We start from the raw sequence: 24,367 nt of genomic DNA on the forward strand, positions 1-24,367 counted from the left end.
ATCAGCACCACTCCCAATGAAGTATTAACTGACGGATATAAGCTATACATTTAAGGTATACAACATAATGTTTTAATATGTTTATATCATGAAATCATTATCACAATAAAGCTAATTAACACTTCTGTCACTTCACAGTTACCTTTATAAAGAACACTTTAAATCTACTCTTAGCATATTCCAAATATACAATATGATATTAACTATAGTTACCATGATGTATATTAGATCCCCAGAACTTATCATCGTGCATAACTGAAACTCTGTACTCTGGACCAACACCTTCCCATTTCTCCCCACCCTCCTCGGCCATGGCAACCACTATTCAACTCATATTATCAGCTTTGATAAGCCAAATTTCAGTTTTGAACTACTGGACAGATGTCTTTAATATTAAGCACATTCTTCTTGTTTTACCTAACAGGTATCCAAATACTGGATGATCTCTTCTTATGACAAAATCTTTTAGGACACTGGAAAAGATTCTTTTGCTTATAAATGAGTAATGGGGTTGATTTTTGCTGGTCATCCCTCTATCCTGTAGAAAAGGGACATCTTTTGGTATTTTCCCTTTTTTATAGGTTGTTTATTCTTTAAGATTTTATTTATTTCCCCTTTCACGAAGATGGCGCCGAAGGTGAAGAAGGAAGCCCCTGCCCCTCCCAAAGCCGAAGCCAAAGCAAAGGCTTTGAAAGCTAAGAAAGCGGTGCTGAAAGGCGTGCACAGTCACAAAAAAAAGAAGATCCGCACGTCACCTACATTCCGACGACCCAAGACCCTGCGTCTCCGAAGGCAGCCCAAATATCCTCGAAAGAGCGCCCCCAGGAGAAACAAGATCACTATGCCATCATCAAGTTCCCCTTAACTACTGAGTCAGCCATGAAGAAAACAGAAGACAACAACACACTTGTGTTCATTGTGGATGTCAAGGCCAATAAGCACTAGATCAAACAGGCTGTGAAGAAGCTCTATGACATTGATGTGGCCAAGGTCAACACCTTGATCAGGCCTGATGGAGAGAAGAAAGCATATGTTCGACTGGCTCCTGACTATGATGCTTTGGATGTTGCCAACAAAATTGGGATCATCTAAACTGAGTCCAGCTGGCTATAAATCTAAATATAAATTTTTTCAACATAAAAAAAAAGATTTTATTTATTTATTCCTCAGAGACACACAGAGAGAGACAGAGACACAGGCAGAGGGAGAAGCAGGCTCCATGCAGGGAGCCCAACGTGGGACTCAATCCCGGGTCTCCAGGATCACACTCTGGACTGAAGGTGGCGCTAAACCGCTGAGCCACCCAGGCTGCCCCTTTTGGTACTTTCTCAGCAAAGTGGGCCACATAAATAGAATAAAAATCTATTTCTAAGCAGTTTTTAAAAAAGATTTTATTTATTTATTCATGAGACACACAGAGAGAGGCAGAGATACAGGCAGAGGAAGAGGGAGAAGCAGGCTCCATGCTGGGAGCCCGATATGGGACTTGATCCTGGCACTCCAGGATCACGCCCTGGGCTGAAGGCAGATGCTCAACCACTGAGCCACCCAGGAGTCCCTCTAAGCAGTTTTAATGCTGGTCTACAAACAAATATATTTATTGTGTCAATACTGATTCTTGTTAATTTGAACATTAAATATTATACCAAAAATGCCATCAATTGGGATGCCTGGGTGGCTCAGCAGTTGAGCATCTGACTTTGATCAGAGTGTGATCCTGGAGACTTGGGATTGAGTCCCACATGGGGCTCCCTGCATGGAGCCTGTTTCTTTCTCTGCCTGTGTCTCTGCCTCCCTCTCTCTCTCTCTGTGTTTCTCATGAATAAATAAAATCTTTTTTTAAAAAAGGCCATCAATTGATGACTGATCTGCCAGAATAGAAAAGAAGTTTCTTCACTTGAAAAACTCCCAATCTTATTACTTCAGGCAGAAGAGCAAACCTTGGCAGACATGACGCACAGAAAATGTGACTAAGAATGCAAGAGATGATATTAGAAAAGAAGATTTAAGGACACTGCAAATAGTACAGGAATGGCCAGTGAAGAGCACTGAAGGTAAAGAAGCAGACTTAAAGATTCAGGTTTCTCTTTATTTTATTTAAATTTTTTTATTTTTAATTTTTAAAGATTTTATTTATTTATTCTTGAGAGACAGAGGGAGAGAGGCAGAGACACAGGCAGAGAGGGAGAAGCAGGCTCCTTACAGGGAGCCCGATGTGGGACTCGATCCCAGGCTTCCAGGATCAGGCTCTGGGCTGAAGGCGGCGCTAAACCGCTGAGCCATTCGGGCTGCCCCTTCTCTTTATTTTAAAAGATTTCTTCCCTCAAGTTTTAAAATTTTAAGATATATATAACATAAAATTTATCATTTTAACTATTTTTAAGTGTATATTCTTTCCATTAAGCACATTTACATTGTTGTCCAACCATTAACAAAGGGAAAATGATTAGCTTTTATTTTCACAGGTCTTATATAAATATAAAACATTAAATTTGGGGGGATTAGGTTGGAAAAGCAAAGGGCAAAACTTTGCTCTTATCTTCAGAGCCTACTCATCTCTGAGTAGCTAGAAATTAAGTAAAGATATACTGAGTGCCTTCCATAGTAGGGCTTTGGTTAGATGTAAAAAGTCAGCCTTTTTCATTTTAAGTGTGCAGAATTTTGCTAATTTCATCCAGCTAACTTAAAAAGAAAAAAAAAAACACCTTTTCATAGAAGACTTATAAATAACATCTTCTAAACCAGTGCTCTTACCAAGAACACTCCAATTCCTAGATATAGTCAGAAACTTGTGAAGAAGATTAAAGTCTCTGCTTATGAAAACTAACCAGAGGGACTCTTGGGTGGCTCAGCTGGTTAAGCGACCAATTCTAGATTTGGGCTCAGATCATGATCTGGGGGCTGTGAGATGGAGCCATGCAGCGGCTTCTGCTGGGTGTGGAGCTTGCCTAGGATTCTCTCTCTCCCTCTCCCTCTTCCTCTGTTTTTTTCCCCCTCCTCCCTCTCCCTCTGGAGAAAAGAAAACAACAATCTAATAGATACAAAGATCAGATGTCTAACATGAGACGCAAGACCTTAAAGTACAAACTGGCAAAGACAAAAGTAGGGACTGGTGTGAAAGCTAGTCCCGTTGCCCCTCCACCATGGGCCCTCCCTAGCATTTTAGTATACCTGCTGCTTGAGTTGCTGCACCAGACGATCCTTCTCCCGCTTCAGGGCAGCCACTTCCTCTTGGGTCTTTTTCTTAGAGGATGAAAGCTCCAGAAGAGCTATGTTGGCATCTTTTTCACTAATGGCAGCCAGAAGAGCTTCTTGCCTACAAAATAAAGAAAATTCCAGGACTTTCATTTATCCTCAAAACAATCCTTTGAAGTTATTATTATCACCCCCATTTTATGGGTGATGAAACCGAGGCTGAGAGAGTTTATATACCTTGCTCAAATTCACACTTGAAGTAAATAGTGCAGCTAGGAATCCCACACAGTTTTCTCTGACTCTAAATGCTTTTATCAATGTTATATGGACATGTTAATAAAGAGTTCCTATAGTTAAATGAAAAAGCAAACAAAATTAAGGCTTTTTATTTGTTTTTTTTATTTTTTTAAGATTTTTAAAAATTTATTTATTCATGAGAGACACAGAGAGAGAGAGAGAGAGAGAGGCAGAGACGCAGGCAGAGGGAGAAGCAGGCTCCATGCAGGGAGCCTGATGCGGGACTCCATCCTGGGTCTCCAGGATCACACCCCAGGCTGCAGGCGGCGCTAAACCGCTGCGCCACCGGGGCTGCCCTTAAGGCTTTTTAAAAACCAAGAATAATACTAATGATGGGGGAACACAGGGCTAGCTGAGGACAAGGCACGAGCTTGGGGCAACACACTGACAAGTCCTTGAAACAGGCAGAGGGACATTCCTCTACGGACTCAACTGCCTCAATGTTAATACTTTGCTAAGGGCAAAAGACAATCTTAGCGAGAACCTCAGGAGCCTTTAAGTTTACTTTAAAATATAAAAATTCCTGGGATCCCTGGGTGGCGCAGCGGTTTGGTGCCTGCCTTTGGCCCAGGGCGCGGTCCTGGAGACCCGGGATCGAATCCCATGTCGGGCTCCCGGTGCATGGAGCCTGCTTCTCCCTCTGCCTGTGTCTCTGCCTCTCTCTCTCTCTCTCTCTGTGACTATCATAAATAAATAAATAAAAAAAAAAAAAAAGTATATAGTTGGGCAGCCCCGGTGGCGCAGCGGTTTAGCGCCGCCTGCAGCCGGGGGCATGATCCTGGAGACCCGGGATCGAGCCCCACATTGGGCTCCCTGCATGGAGCCTGCTTCTCCCTCTGCCTGTGTCTCTGCCTCTCTCTTTAGCTGTGTCTCTATGAATAAATAAATAAAATCTTTAAAAAAAATAAAATATAAAAATTCCTTAAAAAATTTTCTTTATCTCTAAACCCCCAAGATATGTGTTGGCAGTCATTCTCCAAGCACATGGCCCACCAACATACATCTGAAGGGTCTTATGACTCAGGTTTTATTAGACAGTAATAAGTGACCTTTTCCCAAAGATAGCCAGCCCCCTCAAGGTCCTGGAAACCTTGCTTCCAAAATTCCTTAGAGAGTACGCTATCCTTAAACCCCTCTCAACTCCCAGGTATATCAGCCACCCCTCACAGGCCTAAGGGTGGGGGTGTGGGGGTGGGGGGCAGCTGGTCTTCCTGCCCACAGGTCCTGTCCCTCTGCTTTAACAAAACCATTTTGCACCAAAGATGTCTCAAGAATTCTTTCTTGGTCGTCGGCTCCAGATCTCACCTATGATCCCAAAACTTCATCACTTACACTTATACATTCTACCCATTTAATTCATTCTTTTGATAAGCATTCTGTACCATCCAGGCAAATTGAAGCATTACTGAAACTGAAAACATTCTTATGAACAGAGTGTACAACAAACTGTAAACATTAGGAAATAGGATTTAGAAAATCATCCATCTGTTCTTGGGGCATTCTAAACATCTACAGTTCTCTTTCTCTCATCGATGCAAGTAAGTTTCCAGTTGTGGCTTTATTTGGCAATGATCTGTGCACTTAGAAACAATAACTTAAATCTTACAGATTCCTTGTAGTTTAGCTAACTACTTTTTGGTTCACATCCAGAAGGAAAAGAAGGTGGGATTAGGAAAGAGGTGAACACAAGAAATTTACAAAATAATCTGAAGGAAGTTGGTGAACAATTAGTCTCCTCGGCAAAAATGCATTCCTCAATAGCTCATCTATTATTTAAGACATCTGTAAGAATGCAGGTTTGATTTATAGGAACTAACTATTAGTGGTGGCCTGAGCTTTTGACCTGAGGAAATGCTGAATCTGAGAATGAACTGCCCAAGTTTAACCTTGCTTCTGTCTTTTGTTAAGATAATTATGCTTCAATAGCAGTCATCTGGAAGAGTTTTAGTTTAGCCACAAACTGGAAGACTATCTTTTGCATATCCTGACAAGGATTTTCTGTTTTCTGGATGGGCAGGTCTGGAGAACTCTGACCAAGCAGTACTAACAAATGGAGGAGATAGATCAGCTTACATCATGGAAATAAAGATTTGTTTAACCAGTCTTTGCTGCTGGAAAGGAAGAAGATTCTCATTGACCCCAGTGTAATTTTCCACTGTCCCCACACTCAATATAATTCTAAAAAATGGCAGATGGCTTATCCCATGATGCTTTAGTCAACAGCAAAGGGATAACAATAGTCTAAATATATCCACTGATCACTTGAAAGAAATATGTTAAGTGGCGAAATGAGCTTAAAGGTGAAGGAGTTCAAGTTGGTCTCACTATGCACAATTTCCTGCTGATTGCTGTCATCTGTTCCCTTTGGGGAAGCTCAAAGACTGACAACGCTGGAATGAGAAATGTGTTTTCTTAATAAGGGTGCTGAAGCATTTCTGTGCACCAATAGTCAGAATTACGTGTTTAGCAGCAGGCAAATAACAGAATATGAATGAAATATAAATCACTCTATCTAATTAGATCAAATAAATGAACACCTTTGCAAAATGCAAGATACAAAGGTGATGGGATCGGAGCTCCATTGTGTGCTTAAGGAAATCATCATAATGTGAAAAAGTAAAAGGATTCTATGTTGGTGAAGCATCTTGACTGAATTCCAAATTCTTTATAAATGATATGCTTGGCCAGCTAGTGTGGTATAGTTAATCTCTGGGGTAAAATGTCACATTCCTAAACTGCAATATAACAGGTGACAATTCAGATTCTAAATTTTAAAATAAAGGATGTAGTATTAGACTCTGAGCCACTGGAATAATGATGCCTTTTTACCAAAATGTATCATTTTAAGTCTTTTGTTCTTTTTATATAAAATTCAAATATTTTATTATGTTGGTTATGTTATTTTTTATTGAGCATTGATAATATACTACAAACTGCACAGAATCAAACTTTTTCTCCCATACCCATCGTTCCCAACTTCTAAAAATTCCGTAACTTAACATACCACTGTCTTTTCCATTTTAAAAGCATACTTTTTTTTTTAATTTTTTTTATTTATTTATGATAGGCACACAGTGAGAGAGAGAGAGGCAGAGACACAGGCAGAGGGAGAAGCAGGCTCCATGCACCGGGAGCCCGACGTGGGACTCGATCCCGGGTCTCCAGGATCGCGCCCCGGGCCAAAGGCAGGCGCCAAACCGCTGCGCCACCCAGGGATCCCTTAAAAGCATACTCTTGATACTGATTTCTACAGGTGTATGTGGCTAAAAAGGGCAATTGATAGTCAAGAGAATAAAATGTTATGATCACATATTGTGTGGAGGCTGAGAAAAATCAAGGCCATCCCACCTAAAGTTTAGCATTAGCACAAGTACAGCCATCTTAGGCCCCTGTGAATAAGAGCTGAACTTATGGGAAAAACTGCAGAATGTCCTCAATGTCCTCGGCAGGTAATCCCATATCAGAAAGACAACAGAGCTCAGAATTGCCCTTGGCAGAGAATCCCATATCAGAAACACAACAGAGCCCACACCCACGGTAGAAAGTCCCATATTAGAATGAGAACAGAGCTCAATGCCCTTGAAAGCCCCACATCAAAATGTAAACAGAACTTGAGAAATTCCTCCATCCCTTCTGAAAATCCCCTAGACCAGCCTATAAAAAAACCAGCTGTAACCCACTTCGGGGTCCAAGTCCCTGCTCTGCTATGTCGGGTATACTTGGACCCAAGCTCGAGCTTGTAAATAAACCCTCGTGTGTTTGCATCGGTGTCGGCTCCTTGGTGGTTTCTCGGATTCGCAATCTTGGGCACAACACTGCACATATAAACATATAAACTTTGGGCAATGTCAGTATCTTTTATTGGGTATATTAGCAGTTATGTTTTCCTTTTGTTTTGAAAGAAAGAGAGATAGTATTGTTCTCTTATCTGCAATTTTGTTAAATCTGAAATGGACAACCATAGGAGAGAGCAACCTCTTAAAAAATTTGGAAGATAGGCAAGAAGATTAAAGCTAATAAACAGGGCAGCCTGGGTGGGTCAGCGGTCCCAGGGTGTGATCCTGAAGACCCGGGATTGAGTCCCACGTCCGGCTCCTTGCATGGGGCCTGCTTCTCCCTCTGCCTGTATCTCTGCCTCTCTGTGTCTCTCATAAATTTAAAAAAAAAAAAAAAAAAAAAAGCTAAGGTTGTTTAGCCCTCTACCAAAGCATTAAAATTAAAAAAAAAAACATAAAGCTAATAAACAGTCACAGTCATCTAACTTTTGAGAATAAGAAAAACTGTTGTTCCCTCAATACATCTGATATAAAAGACTATGGAGGATGCTTGAGTGGCTCAGCAGTTGGCGGCTATCTTCGGCTCAGGGCATAGTCCAGGAGTTCTGGGATGAGTCCTACATCAGGCTTCCTGCATGGAGCCTGCTTCTTCCTCTGCCTTTGTCTCTGTCTCTCTCTCATGAATAAATAAATAAAATCTTAAAAAAAAAGAAAAAAGAAAAGAAAAGACTGTATGGTATAGTTGAGCTTGGGCAGTTAAGTTTTATAGAGAGCACTCAAAAGTGTCAAAACTAAAAAATTTTAAAGAGCACTCTGCTTTTCAGAGGGTAATGGAATTCAGGGTGAAATTTTAAAAAAGCAAATTACAAAAAGAATCTTATTTTAGTAGCCATTTAACACTTAATAAAATTGGTTCTTTGAAAAAAGAAAGGTGTTTTCTGATAAAAGTAATATCCATTTATGGAAGAAAAACTGGAGATCCAGAAAAGTAAACAGAAGAAAACAGAGGTATCAAAAATGGTTCCTTTTCAATGAGTCTTGAGATGTGGAAGTCACCTATTCTAAGTCTAATATGGCTATTTTAAAGAAAGTGAACCTTGATGGGGATTAGTAATGGACTTTATGAGCTTTACTAACTAAAGTCTATTTGCAGAAGAGGAAGACTTCTAGTGAGGCACATTCTGATTTCATTTCCCATGAGCCCCAAGGGAGCAATACAAGCACGTATAATATGAAAGGTAATGTATGTATGCCACAAGCACAGAGCAAAATAAGAACTGCAATGCTCTTCCTGCTAAATTACTCTCCTAGTTCTGTTAATGTCTTTCCTCAGTTAAAAAAAAAAAGAAGAGAAAGAGAAAGAAAATGTATACACAGACATTTCAAAGTGATTGGTGACCCCCTACAGCTTGACTAAGATGCCAAATTACTGCATAATGAGTAGGTAGTAGCAGAAATCCAACTTTTAAGTCATTAAAGAGGTCTTTTCACTCCATCCCTGGTGCTTTAAACTACATACAGTTGAACCTGCCCTTTGACCTGAAAATTTTAATAGCATCAAGATGTCACTAAAAGTACTCTACTGTGTCATTTGAGCTTTAAGAAATAGTAAGACCGGGGATCCCTGGGTGGCGCAGTGGTTTAGCGCCTGCTTTTGGCCCAGGGCGCGATCCTGGAGACCCGGGATCGAATCCCATGTCAGGCTCCCGGTGCATGGAGCCTGCTTCTCCCTCTGCCTGTGTCTCTGCCTCTCTCTCTCTCTCTGTGACTATCATAAATAAATAAAAATTTAAAAAAAAATTAAAAAAAAAAAAAAGAAATAGTAAGACCACCTCTCCCTTCTGAGAACATTTGGAAACAGGAGGCAAATATCCAAGGCAAATGGAGCTCAAAATCTTTCTGATAATGCCTGAATTTTTGAGAACACTACCACATTAGCCTGCAATCGCTAGTAAATAAGAAATACAATCATTGTTGGAGTGATGGTGGTTAACAATTTAAGAGTGAGCCCTAAATATGTGAGTGTTTTTAATAGAAATTTCACACAGAAAAGGGGGTATGCATGAAGGGATGCCACCAAGGTTTACTTTTCCCCCTCCTCCTCCAACTGGGTATTTCAAATTCAATGATTATACAATCATGTAGTGCTCACTTCGGCAGCACATATACGCAATCATGTTTCATAAATATCGTAATACTGAAAACAACAGGAGACAGATCAGATGAAAGTGAGAATAAGGTCAGTTGCTTTAGATGTATTATTGTCATGGACATGCAAGCACAGTTTAATTTTAAGATAAATTTGGAATCTAGATTCTCTTATTGATGCTTCCTTGATTCTGATGCCTCCTTTACTTCTTATTTAACCATTTGACTATCCACAGTGAGCAGTAAATTACTAGGATATCTCTTCCACTCTTTTATCTCATTTCCTGAAGAAATCTTTCTGATTATTATTTTCTCTAACTTCATTTACAGAGGTCTCAGAGTATGTTAGACTTACTACCTTTTTTTTTTTTTTTTTTAATTTTTATTTATTTATGATAGTCACACAGAGAGAGAGAGAGAGGCAGAGACACAGGCAGAGGGAGAAGCAGGCTCCATGCACCGGGAGCCCGATGTGGGATTCGATCCCGGGTCTCCAGGATCACGCCCTGGGCCAAAGGCAGGCGCTAAACCGCTGCGCCACCCAGAGATCCCCTAGACTTACTACCTTAATTAAGCTCAGTGAAAACCAGTCTGTGGGCGAGCCTACTTGGGCATGTCTGACCTTGCAAGTTTCCGTCACCTATTGTCTTATTATCTCTGTTTTAGGTACTCCAAAATATCTTCTTCGATGTAGAATGTCAACACTTAATAAAACTTTTCACCTATCATAATAAATTTCTTTTTCAATATCAATTAAATCACCACATTCCTAGATCCACAGGCTGACAACATCTAAATAATTTGACTTCTTTGCACCCCATAACCAATATTCACATTTTGTCGGTTTTTCCTTTCTAATGGTTTTTAATGAACCTGTGGCTTTGTATCTGCATGTTCACTATAATAGTCACTACCATCCTTTGATCATGGGTCTATATTATTCTTAAACCCATTCTGATTTCCCCATCCTTCTACAATGTCCTCTCCTAATTCACTTTCATCTGGTTTCTTACCACTCTACCTGAAATGCCTGTAGCTTTCTCTTTAAACTTGGCTGCTGGGATCCCTGGGTGGTGCAGCGGTTTGGTGCCTGCCTTTGGCCCAGGGGCGATCCTGGAGACCCGGGATCGAATCCCACATCGGGCTCTCGGTGCATGGAGCCTGCTTCTCCCTCTGCCTGTGTCTCTGCCTCTCTCTCTCTCTCTGTGACTATCATTATAAAATAAAATAAACTTGGCTGCTAATTTTTCTCTGTTCAGCATTTCTGTTCAGTATGTTCACAGTTTAAGTGATATTAATAAGCATGTGCCCTGTAAATGTCCTTCAATTGTTCTACACATTCAGGGTCTGCTTCCTCAACTGTGTTATGTTTATGGCTTATGTCTTTAAGTTTTTCTTTTAATGTTTCTATGTATTTATTGGTCGGTCTTCCAATTTATTAGCTCACTAATTTAAAAATATTTTTGAACTTTTTATTCTTTTTTTTTTTTTTTGAACTTTTTATTCTTAATTGTGGTAAAATACATATAACAACGTTTACCATTTTAACCATTTTTAACTGTACATTCAGTAGTGTTAAGTTCATTCATACTGCTGTGCAACCAATCTCTAGAACTCTTTATCTTGCAAAACTCAAACTGTAACTATTAATAACTCGCTATTCTTCCTTTCTGCCTCCAACCTTTGGCAACCATCATTTACTTTCTGTCTCTATGATTTTGATTACTCTAGGAATCTCACATAAAGGGAATCGCACAGTTATTTGTCTTATTGTGTCTGGTTTATTCACTTAACATAATGTCTTCAAGGTTCATCTGTGTGGTAGCATGTGTGTCAGAATTTCCTTCTTTTTCAAGGCTGAATAACATTCCACTGTATATATACACCACACTGTTTATCCATTCATCAATTTGAGTTGCTTCTGCCTCTGCCTATTGTAAATAATATCCCATTTTTAAATTTAAAATATAGTGTTTTCTTTCTAGAGTCTTATTCATGGCTTTCCACACCAGAAGCTTATAAATATTATTAATTCTATGCATTGCATATGCCTAAACTATTTTCTTTTATTTGTTATGAATTACTCTCAGTACTCTATATATTCTGGTATTATTTGCCAGTCTTCCTTTTCTGTCTAAAGCCTTTGCTTGAAAAATAGCTGGAATATAAGCTCCACAAAAGAAGGATCTTCATCTGTTCTGTTCACTAAGGTATTCCAAATTCCAAGAATAGTTCCTGGCATGGAGTAGGCACTTCACAAATGTATCTTCAACTAATAACTCCTCCAATTATGACTCCATTTCTATCCAATGTGGTGGTAGTTTGGTTTCCCAACTATTCCAACATATTCCCTTATTGAAGCTTCTCCCTTACTTCACTTTATTATTTTTTAAAAAAATATTTTATTTATTTATTCATGAGATACACACAGAGAGAGATAGAGAGAGGCAGAGACACAGGCAGAGGCAGAGGGAGAAGCAGGCTCCATGCAGGGAACCTGATGCGGGACTTGATCCTGGGTCTCCAGGATCACACCCTGGGCTGAAGGCGGTGCTAAACCGCTGAGCCACCCAGGCTGCCCTCACTTTATTTTTAAAGGTCCCTCCCACCCCCCCGCCCAGTAGCATGCTGGAAGGCAAGTGTATAGAGGGAATGGAAAAAATTTGAAAACATGAAGAAAATCAAGACTGCAAAAGAGACCACTAACTTTGGCTAATTTATAATTCATTTAAAGAGTTCTGATTTTCTCTAAGTAGAGAGATGACAACTGGAATCATAGGTTCAATTCTAGATGTCATAATTTAAGAGACAAAGTAAAGGGTATACAAGGGAAGGTGACATGATGGGGTTATAAAAGGGCATGTTAATCCAAAAAGATTTATCCATATAACATGGTAATTGCTCTCAGAATAGCAGGAACAGGAAGAGCAGAAATAAATAAGACATTTAATCTATGTTCCTCTAGAGGGCACAAATGGCATTAAAAGGAATAAAGTCACAAATATTTCAGTTTACATGATGAACATCTAATGTATTAACTCTTGTTAACAAGTAAAATTGAGGGCAGCCCCAGTGGCGCAGTGGTTTAGCGCCGCCTGCAGCCCGGGGCGTGATCCTGGAGACCCGGGATCGAGTCCCACGTCAGGCTCCGCGCATGGAGCCTGCTTCTCCCTCTGCCTGTGTCTCTGTCTCTCTCTGTCTCTCTGTGTGTCTCTATGAATAAATAAAAAAACAAAACAAAACAAAAGAACAACAACAAAAAAAACAAGTAGAATTGGGAAGTCCAAAAACTGGTAGAGCTTTCCATGAGTGGGTATTTAAAGAGATTATTAAAGATACTATATAAATTGTTTTGTTTTTGAGTATTATGTCTATCTTCTTTAACTGTAATATTTCAATAAAAACTAATGAGATGAGACAATAAGGAATAAGAAACTGAAAAGATGGCTTTGAATCAGAGTAGAGATGGTCTGGAATATCAGTAAGGAATACAGAGATTAGGAAATCCTTGAGGGTTCTGACCCAAACTTGACAAACAGAGGTTACTCAAAATACAGAATGATTTGATTTTGATAATACAGTAGCATTAGAAGTTCCAGAAAAGTAAAGCAAGGGTTTAGAAAGATTGATTTAAAGGCAAAGAGGGGGAGATTGGATGATTCTTAAAACAGGAAGGTCAGGATGCTACCTCTGGAAATGTATTATGAATAGAATTATCATATTATAAAAATTATTTTTAAGGAATGAAGGATAAAATGATGCTGTCTGAATTTTGGATTTAAGAGTCACAGGTGGGGGCACCTGGGTGGCTCAGTAGTTGAGCATCTGCCTTTGGCTTGGGTCATGATCCTGAAGCCCAGGATTGAGTCCCACATCAGGCTGTCTGTGAGGAGCCTCCTTCTCCCTCTGCCTATGTCCCTGCCTCTTTCTCTGTATCTCTCATGAATAAACAAATAAAATATTAAAAAAAAAAAAAAAGAGTCACAGGTGGAGTATAATAAACTGCTATATAATTCAATGAATATTAAATTATAAAATATATCACATTTCTGTTTTGATGCTGGAAAGTAACTTCATTTTTAAAAATTTTTTTATTTATTTATGACAGAGAAAGCACATGTGTGTGCGGGGGGCGGGGGGGGGGGGGGAGGAGCAGAGGCCTGACATGGTGGCCAATCTTAGGACCCTAAGGTCATGACCTGAGCAGAAACCAAGAGTCGGACACTTAATCCACTGAGCCACCCAGGAGCCCATGTAAAGTAACTTCCAAATGTCATCAAATACAGATTATCGTAAGGCCTTTGATCCAATAATAAATGCATGCTGGGGCCCTGCCTCATAGAACCTTCTTGCAGCACAGTAGCAAGGCAAACTTTGCCCAGAATAATCTGGAATCTTCTCGACCTTCTCTTGCTTTATGTCTGTCTCCTGAAATAAGGGAAGAAAATTGATTTATATTAAGATTTACACTGACATAAGTATGGGTAGAGAAGTTTATCCCAACTTGGGCTGGTTTATTTTTCAGAAGTCCTTGAAAAGAATCAAAGTTAACACAATAAAAACAGAAACTGCTGGTAGTTACAGCTCAGTAAGTGAGGTTGATTAAACAAAATTTAGCATGGAAAACCTGTATTCATTCTTCTCTTCACTTTTTATGAAATATGAGCATTTTGGTATTCCCAAACAGTAGAGGTTATGACACATTTGGAAAACAGTTCTACTGTGATATTGACACTTCTGTTATGAAGCTTCTGCCTGCTTCTCAGACTGGCAAAAACTTGATGTTTGTATCTAAATTTGTAAGAAAAAACAAAAGTTTGTATCTTTTCCATTTGTTTTAAAAAATAAAAATTAATTGAAATCTAATCCACAAAGAGACATAAAGCAAATCAGCGGTTGCCAGCAAATTAGACCTGGGGTTGAAGAAAGACAGGACAGGGAAGCAACAGAGCTTTCTGGAAATGTACTACAGCTTGACTATGGTGGCTGTAACACAGTGTATATGTTTGTCAAAACTCACAATACTGTACCCTTAACATGTATACATTTTATTGTATTGATAAAAGTCAATAAATTTTAAAATCATAAGAATTTTCTGAATGAGGAATGTTACATAGCAAACATGACAACAATAAGGACAATGCATTTTTAAATTATGGTAAAATATACATAACACTAAATTTATTATTTTAATCATTTTTTAGTATATCGTTCTGTGGCACCATATATTGACAATGTCGTGCAACCATCAAAATCACGATCTTTCTCCAGAACTTGTTTTCTCCAACTAAAACTCTATACCCATAAAATACTAACTCCTCATTCTCTCCTCCCCCAACCCAGGGCAACCACCATTCTAATTTCCCTCTTCTTTTTTTTTTTTTTTTTTTAATTTATTTATTTATTAATGAGAGACACAGAGAGAGAGAGAGAGAGAGAGAGAGAGGCAGAGACACAGGCAGAGGGAGAAGCAGGCTCCATGCAGAGAGCCTGACATGGGACTCGATCCAGGGTCTCCAGATCACGCCCTGGGCTGGAGGCGGTGCTAAACCGCTGCACCACCTGGGCTGCCCTAATTTCCCTCTTCTTGAATTTAACTACCCTAGTTACCAGATACGTAAAACTATATAGTATTTGTCCTTTTGTATCTGGCTTATTTCATTTAGCATAATGTCTAAAATTATAATGTATTTTTATTCTTCCAAATTTAAATGCCCTTTAAAATATACCCTATAAGTATTTTTCCTAAGCCTTTCACACTTTTTATCTAAAGAAAAAAGAAAATTAGATCTTTAAAAATCTATGCCTTTTATTCAGTTATAGTTGGACTAGGTGGTGGTGGTGGGAAGAGCCATGATCAGATGAGCTGAGCAGAAGAGGAAAGGTCTGAGGCAGAAGCACTGACAGAACTTAGTGATGACACTGGCCTCCTTGGGGTCCGGATGCTTTCCCTAATTAAATCTACTTCAAAGGTATAATACAGAAGCATGGTTTCAGTGTTGCTAGACTGTACATAATTTAGAATTTCTGCAAACAATTTGTTTTCTGTCAGCATTAAATATCATTTATAGTCACACTGAGTACCTGGTTAAAACTGAAGGTGATTTTTATTATAGTCCTAATATTTGGTTAAACTTGAAATAAATATTTGATTATACAAAAGCTTGTCCAATCTTCTCTAGAGCTATATAGAGTATAAAAAGTACTAGCAACAGAATAAAGCAATCTGGAGATAAAAGGTCTAAAATAAAGAACTTCATGCAAAAATAGAAAGGCTTGGGCAGCCCCAGTGGCGCAGCGGTTTGGCGCCGCCTGCAGCCTGGGGTGTGATCCTGGAGACCTGGGATCGAGTCCCACATCAGGCTTCCTGCATGGAGCCTGCTTCTCCTCCTCCCTCTCCCTCTGCCTCTGTCTCTGCCTCTCTCTCTGTGTCTATGAATAAATAAATAAAATCTTAAAAAAAAAATAGAAAGGCTTTCTTTTAAGAAACAGGAATCCAGCTGCTCTTCCATGAATACTTTAAATAAAATTTAGCTTCCCTAACTATAAATAAGATCCCAATAAACTCTGGACATCCTTTTTACTCTTTTCCCCTATGTTTCATACAAAGAGTCATCTATTTGTTTCATCCTTTCTGGGCTGACTAGCTGACAATTAAGTAAAAAGCTTTCAAAAACTACACCTCAGCCCTCGGGATAATCAATAGTCTTATAAATGATACATTATGTGGTCCAATGTCCCAGAGTTTTGCTTTCCTGAAAACACTTTTATAAAAACCAATTTCAGGAGAGATTTTCATGGCATATTGATGACTGCAGAATGTTTAGATCTAGATCTTGCTTATGGTGCTCAAGATTAAGAAGGCAGCAGAGATCTGGCATTTAAGTAGAGTACCAAGCTTCCCTAAAGAGAAAGTGAGGTTGTTATGCAAAACAGACCAAAGCACAGATTTCCATAAGTTCTTTATTAGCTTAATACAGACATGCAAATTTTTTTCAAGCCAGCGACTAAAATCGCATCAACTTAATTATTAAATAATTTAATTAATTAATTAATTTTTATTAGATTATCTTACTTAAATTCCATTAGTTGACATATATCATTAATTTCAGATGTAGAATTTGGTGATTCCATCAGTTGCATATAACAACTCTCTCTCTATCATTAAAAAAAAAAAGTTTTACTTTTAAAGGACTTTTTAAATTTTTAATTTATTTATGATAGTCACACAGAGAGAAAGAGAGAGAGGCAGAGACACAGGAAGAGGGAAAGCAGGCTCCATGCACCGGGAGCCCGATGTGGGATTCGATCCTGGGTCTCCAGGATCGCGCCCTGGGCCAAAGGCAGGCGCCAAACCACTGTGCCACCCAGGGATCCCAAAGTAAAACTTTCTTGAAGAAGCCCCAGTACATTAAATGTGGGTAGAGCCCTACAGAAAACAGCATCCCTTTCTGACTCTAGTTAAGAAACATCTACCATAAAAACTGAATAGGATTGTAGAGGGAAAGCATGGTATGGTTTTTAAGGAAGAGACACTTTGGCATTATGCCAGATCCTTTAAGATTTTTGAATGTGAGGCTTTTGACTCAAGCTACTCCGCAAAATTGAATGACTTCAAGGGTTCTTCAGAGGAAAAAATGTAATTCCAGTTTGTCAAAAAACACATAAGAAATTTATACCATTCTTATTCTATTGAATAAGAATTATTATTCCAATTGTTATTGGTTGAACAAACAGGAAAGACATCTTTAAGAAAATGCATACAGCAAAATGAAAAGATTAAGGGAGAAAATGTTTTAGTTACTACAGACTAATTACAGATATTTTATTTAAACAACTAAAAAAGGGATCCCTGGGTGGCGCAGTGGTTTGGCGCCTGCCTTTGGCGTGATCCTGGAGACCCGGGATCGAATCCCACGTCGGGCTCCCGGTGCATGGAGCCTGCTTCTCCCTCTGCCTGTGTCTCTGCCTCTCTCTCTCTCTCTGTGTGACTATCATAAATAATAAATAAACAACTAAAAAATAATCTCCACACATGACATGGGACTCAAACTCACGACCCCAAGATCAAGAGTAGCAATGTCCTTCGGAGTGAGCCAGCCAGCTGTCCCTAAACATAGACATTTTAGTCAGATGTAAAAATGGGTGTGCAACATGAAAAACTCAAACATAAAAAACAAATTATTAAAAATGGAAGTCTGTGCTCTACTGTTGACTTACTATATCTGAATTTCAGAGGATGAGCATCTCTAACTTTTTAAGAAGCAGTCCAGGTAACTTGAGATTCACTACTTTACAGAAAGATGAACTGATTTAAAAAGACCAACAGTAAGATATTATAGGTATCCCTGATTCCCCACATCCTTGTCAAGACTGAGTTTGCTGTTGTTTTCTTTTTCTAAAGATTTTATTTATTCATTCATGAGAGACACAGAGAAAGAGGCAGAGACATAGACAATGGACCAAGAGAAGCAGGCTCCCCCCTCTCGTCCCTCCCCCGCAGGGAGCTCGGACCCGGGATCAGGAAGCTCAACTGCTGAGCCACCCAGGCATCCCGCCAAGACTGAGTTTTTATTTGGGATTTGCATTTACTGTTCCAAATTCAATAAATACATAGAAAATCTTCCAATTCTATAGTGAAAATGACCTGTTTTTTTAACTCTTAAATTCTGATGATACTGCAGACACTTAATAATATTGACCATTACTGGATTTAGAAATATCATGCAGAGAGGACTTCTGTAGTGTAACTCTACCAGCAGATTGTTTGAAAAAAAGTTTACGGAACATCTCCTAATACATTCATACGTAAATTTCCTCCTTTCTTTTTGGCGAGGGCCATCACAAGACAGGTGAATTTAGGATCTTCTGTTTTCTAAATCTCTGCCTTTAACAAGAGCTGGCAGCCACAGGAGTTTTTGTTGGGGATTATTCAAATCCTATCAAAATCCCTAGTGAATTATGTTCTTAAACCCACTGATTTCTGTTGGAGATGGTGGGGGGTGGGTAGAGGGATAGCTTAGCATGAGCCTCAAGAGATGAAGCTAAGTGGTGGGTTCACAGTAACATCTGGGGATGATGTATACAAAAAGATTTATACTGGTCTTTCTTTCATTTTTTCTTTACTATTTCATAATAGTATGTCTGTTCTGCCTCAAGTTTAATGGTATAATATGAACAGAAAATATCAGAATATAAACCTCCCTTATAAAGATATAGTCCCTTCAAAATAAGGCACACCTGTTATTGTTTTACTCACACTTTCGGGCTATACCACTTGTTATGTCTTTTAAGGAAGTCTCTGTTTCCAAAGGAAAATAAAGTCTTACACTGTTTCTCAGAATTCAAACTCCAGAAACCTCCATTTATTTAGTTGTCTGTTTTAAGAATTATTGAACGCTTTAAGCAATTAATCCCTGCACTTTGTCACTGTCCCACTGTTTAGTTAACCTTTCCCAGTCATAGATGGATAACATGTCCATACCAGCTGTCCACACTGTGCTACCATAGAGGTTTGCTTGCCTGTTTTTAAAGCTCCTATTGCATTCCAAGCCTGTTTGCTATGACATTTGTTAGAAGAATGCCAGTGGTATCATGGTACTCATTTCTCCATCCTGCAGTATAATCAAGAACTAAGTGTGCCTTGATTTAAAAAATTATCCAACATTACACAGAACATGTAATGTTTGAATTGGTTGGTATACTGCCTGAAAAAAAGTGGGTAATGTTCCAATAACTAAATATCCATAATATTCTTCAGGCTATATATGAAACATAAAAAAATCTATAGGGATATATGTAACTGTGGATGGTCTGAGAGGGGACTAGAGATACTAGGGTTCCTGAGATCTTAAAGGTCACCAAAAGCACTTGGTGGCCAAAATAGATGAAAACAAATTCAGTAGTTTATTACCTTCCTCTACTAATGATTCAACAATTCTATCCATCTGCTATCAATTTGTTGGCAAAAATGATAACAACTCCTCTCCTACACAGCTTTGGAATGAAACATCTGGTGGGGAAATTCTATAGGAATGGGCAAGGGGCTGTGCTTGCATTTGGCAGATGAATTATTATTGTTGTCAGCTTGGATGATCCTACCTTCTCTGCATTTTTCTTAGGTTCTAGCTACTTGTAAAATGCCAAACACAATTTGGAAAGCATGGTTATCACACCTATTCTTCCTTTGCATGTATATAAGGAGCACATGGTTACAGCAGGCATAAAACAACGAGAAATGCAAAACCTTCTGGTAAGTGTGTGGTTTTTAAAAAAAAATTTAAGTTTCCCTGTATAGCAATGGTATTATTTTTATTAGAGAAAATATGCTCAAAAGTAGTAAAGCAATAACCATCACTCCCTTCTACGTCACACATTTACTTCTTGAAGACACAGGAAAATGACAGGTAAAATAATATTTCAGGGGCAGCTTGGGTGGCTCAGATGTTTAGCGCTGCCTTCAGTCCATGGCCTAATCCTGGAAACCTGGGATCGAGTCCCATGTTGGGCTCCCTGCGTAGAGCCTGCTTCTTCCTCTGCCTGTGGCTCTGCCTCTCTCTCTCTCATGAATGAATAAATAAAATCTTTAAAAAATATATTTCAGAACAAGTTTTAGAATTTTACTGTATGTATAATTTTTAAAAAATACTTTATTTATTTATTTATTTATTTGCTATATATAGAGAGAGCACAAGCAGGAGTGGCAAAGGGAGAGGGAGAAGCAGGCCCCCTGCTGAGCAGGGAGCCCAACTGGGGGTGGGGTGGGCAGCTGGATCCCAGGACCTTGAGATTATGACCTGAGCTGAAGGCAGACACTTAACTGACTGAGCTACCCAAGGGCTGCTGTAAACTAAAAGTTTTTAAAAATCTTTTAGAAGTGTCGGGCTACTCAGTCAGTGGAATGTGCAACTTTTGATCTCGGGGTTCTAAGTTTGTGCCCCATATTGGTAAAGAGATTACTTAAAAATACAATAAACTTTTAAACTTTATTACTCTAAAAAGAATAGTAAAGTTTTTAAAGCTAGAGAAAATGATAACTATTATTGATTACATTTTGTTTGGGGCCTCTGGTTATCTTCGTCCTCAACTATTTTATCTTAGAGTACCTCTATTTTGTCATACACCATAGCAATGTACGCATTTTCCCTATTTCTGAAAGCTGATTGACGGCAGGAATGTTATCAAGTCTACTTTTGACTCAGCCAATCTGCTCAGCTGTAGTGTCTAACTGGTGCCTTCCTTGCAGGGGTAAATTCCATTTTCCAAAGTATATTCTCTCTATGTCTAGTTACCTCACCTGGTCAGAGGAGTAGTAAAGACAAGATAGTTTTCTGTTACTTCTAGTCTGTTCCACAGCCCAAAATTTCACTGCTAGCACACACAGTTATTCTCTAGGTCGGCATTTCTCAAAAGTATATTCCACAGAAGTATGGAAAGAGATATCAACAAATGTCCCATGAAAAAAAGATTTCCATGGTCAAATATATGGTATAGATTACATATCTTTAAAAAGATGCTATATTTTAAAGCAGGGGTAGCCAAACTACTGCCCACAGGCCAACCCTGACAAACCACCTGTTGATGTAGAGCCTGTGTGCAAAAAATGGCTTTTACATTTTTAAGCAGTGGAAAAATGAAAAAGAAAAATATTTTTGTGACATATTATGTATGAAATATATGACTTATAATATATGAGAATATATAAAATACAGCATTTTATAAAGATTTGAAATGCAAAATTTCAATGTCTATAAACAAAATATGAATGGGGCAAAACATACACATTTGTTTATGTATTTTCTTTTCTCTTCTTTTTTTTTGAATTGTTTATGTATTTTCTATGGCAACAGAAAATCTGGGTGGGGGCAGCCCCGGTGGCGCAGCGGTTTAGCGCCGCCTGCAGCCCAGGGTGTTATCCTGGAGACCCGGGATCGAGTCCCATGTCGGGCTCCCTGCATGGAGCCTGCTTCTCCCTCTGCCTGTGTCTCTGCCTCTCTCTGTGTCTCTCATGAATAAATAAAATCTTTAAAAAAAAAAAAAAAAAAGAAAAAGAAAATCTGGGTGGTTGTGGCAGACATCAAATTGTCCCCAAAGCTCAACATACTTACTATTTGGCTCTTCACAGAAAAAGTTTGCCAACCCTTTTGTAAACTATTTTCCTTTTTTTTTTTTTTCTAAAGATTTATTTATTTATTCAGAGAGAGCGAAAGAGAGGCAGAAACACAGGCAGAGAGAGAAGCAGGCTCCATGCAGGGAGCCCAATGTGGGACTTGATCCCCGGTCTCCAGGATCACACCCTGGGCTGCAGGCGGCGCCAAACCGCTGCGCCACCGTGGCTGCCCCTGTAAACTATTTTCCAAACTTAATGACCATGGAACCCTACCTTCCTCAGTTTTCTGGGGAACACCAATTAACACCTGGAAACATACTAATATTCTAAGAAAACAGTTTGGAAAGTGATGACTTAACAATAAGTCAGTGGATCTCAAAAGAATGAATAAAAGAGCATGAACATCTGGGAAAAAATTGACTGTAATCAATAGTGCCAACATGACTACTACAGAGCCGGCTACTCTGCTAAACATTTTACATGGATTAAGTAATTTAATCTTTATTATAAAAACCCTATGAATTTGGGAAAGGAGGTATCTAATAGGCAGTTGTATTGATGGGCATGGAGCCAGGCCCTGAATTATAAATAGATGTGGAAATGATGAGCATAGAAGGTAGGTGAAACAACAGGAGTGCATGAAACCACCACGATTAGAAGAGAGGCACATAGCACTGTTGGAATAAAAGTCTGTAAAGGACTGAGGAGAGAATAGTCTTAGGAGTAGAAGAAAACAAGGAGACAATGTATCTTGAAAGCTAAAGAAAGTGAATTTCAAGAAATAAGTGATCAAATACTTTGAAGGGCTTATAGACAAAGTCAAAACAAAGAATGCAAAATTTTCGTTTGGTTTAGCTTTTAGAAGGTTTCCAGTTATCATGGAAAGCAGTTTCAGGGCTGGTAGCATAAGCCATATTGGAAAAGGTTGAGGAAACACACACAGTGATATACTGTTCAGCCATGAAAAAGGAATGAAATCTTGCCATTTGCAACAATATGAATGTACTTTGAAGATACTATGCTAAGTGAAATAAGTCAGAGAAAGACAGATATTGTATGATTTTCACCTGTATGTATAATCTAAAATATCAAAACAAATGAACAAACAAAACAAAATATATAGAGATAACAGATTGGTAGTAACCAGAGAGGAAGGGGGGGGGTGAAAGGTGGGCAAATGAGTGAAGGGATTATTTGTGTGTTTGTATGTCTCTCTGTGTGTGTTTATATAGATACACACATACACAATATTTTCTTTATCCATTAACCCATTAAGGAACATTTAGGTTGTTACCATTCCTTGGTTATTGTAAATAATGCTACAATAAACATATCTCTTTTTAATATATCTTTTCAAATCAGCATTTTTTTTTAATTCTTTGAATAAATACCCACAGGAGGAAGGGCTGGTTCATATGGTAGTTCTATTCTTAATTTTTTCATTAATCTCTATACTGCTTTCTCTAGTGGCTGTACCCATTCTACATTCCCCCCAAGAGTACATGAGAGATCCTTTTTCTCCACATCCTCTTCAATGCTTGTTATTTCTAGTCTTTTTGATATCAGTGATAATAGCCATTCTAACTGGTATGAGGCAATACTGCATTACAGCTTTAATTTGCAATTCCCTAATTATTAGTGATGCTGAACAACTTTTCACGTCCCTGTTGGCCACCTGTGTCTTCTTTGGAAAAATACCTTTTTAGAAACTCTGTCCATTTTTAATTGGGTTGGTTTTTGTTGGTGTTGTGATGTGTTGTACAAGTTCTTTATATATTTTAGATATTAATCCCTGGTTGGATATATGATTTGCAAAATTCTTTTCCCATTCAGTAGGTTTCCTGTTTTGATGATGATTTCTTTCACTGTGTAGCTTTGTAGTTTTGATATAATCCATTTATTTTTTTTGTTTCCCTTGCCTCTGGAGTCAGATCTACAAAAAAGCACTAAGACCAATATCAACAGTTATCACCTATATTTTATTCCAGCTATTTTATGTTTTGAGGCCTAACTTTCAAGACTTTAATCCATTTTGAGTTAATTTTTGTATATGGTGTAAAATAGTGGTCTAGTTTCACTCTTTTGCATATGGCTGTCCAGTTTTCCCAATGTCATTTATTGAAAAGACTGTCCTTTCTCCACTATGTGTTCTTGGCTCCTTTCTTGTAAATTAGTTGTCTGTATGTATTTGAATTTAGTTCTGGGATCTCAATTCTTTTTTTTTTTTTTTAAAGATTTTATTTATTTATTCATGAGAGAGAGAGAGGCAGAGACACAGGTAGACAGAGAAACAGGCTGCATGCAAGGAGCCTGATGTGGGACTTGAACCTGGGAATCCAGGATCACACATTGAGCCAAAGGCAGGCACTCAACCGCTGAGCCACCCAGGCGTCCCTGGGATCTCAATTCTGTTCTATTGATTTGTGTACTTGTTTTTATCCCCAATATCACACTATTTTGATTACTATAGCTTTGTAGTATAGTTTAAAACCAGAGAGAGCACGATTTCTTCAGCTTTACTATTCTTTCTCAAGCTTGCTTTGATGATTTAGGATCTTTTGTGTTTCCAAATTTTAGGATTACTTATTTTATTTTTTTAAAAAGATTTTATTTATTTATTCATGAGAGACACAGAGAGAGAGGCACAGACACAGGCAGAGGGAGATGCAGGCTCCATGCAAGGAGCCTGACATGGGACTCGATCCCGGGTCTCCAGGACCAGGCCCTGGGCTGAAGGCGGCGCTAAACCCCTAAGTCACCCGGGCCGCTCAAGGATTACTTATTATAGTTCTGTGGAAAATGCCCTTGGAATTTACATAGGGATTACATGGAATCTATAGAT

General features: G+C 38.7%; 1 protein-coding gene across 19 annotated transcripts in view; it reads right to left on the minus strand.

Moving 5' to 3' along the window:
- The window catches only part of ERC1 (ELKS/RAB6-interacting/CAST family member 1), a 539,792-nt gene that overhangs the window by 145,825 nt on the left and 369,600 nt on the right, over window positions 1–24,367 (minus strand). For 18 of the 19 annotated variants that reach the window (XR_005379702.1, XR_005379703.1, XR_005379704.1 and 15 more), the window contains one exon: window positions 3,172–3,316. Coding sequence is in view for 16 of the 19 variants with exons in the window: in XM_038576363.1 (XP_038432291.1) it covers window positions 3,172–3,316 (145 nt within the window). In the remaining 3 variants the exon portion in view is untranslated. Of the gene's footprint in view, window positions 1–3,171; window positions 3,317–13,618; window positions 13,845–24,367 lie in introns of those variants that run through there. The other variant, XM_038576371.1, reaches the window with a different exon arrangement.

The sequence above is a fragment of the Canis lupus genome, chromosome 27 (genome assembly GCF_011100685.1).
Source record: "Canis lupus familiaris isolate Mischka breed German Shepherd chromosome 27, alternate assembly UU_Cfam_GSD_1.0, whole genome shotgun sequence".
Classification (NCBI taxonomy): Eukaryota; Metazoa; Chordata; class Mammalia; order Carnivora; family Canidae; genus Canis; species Canis lupus.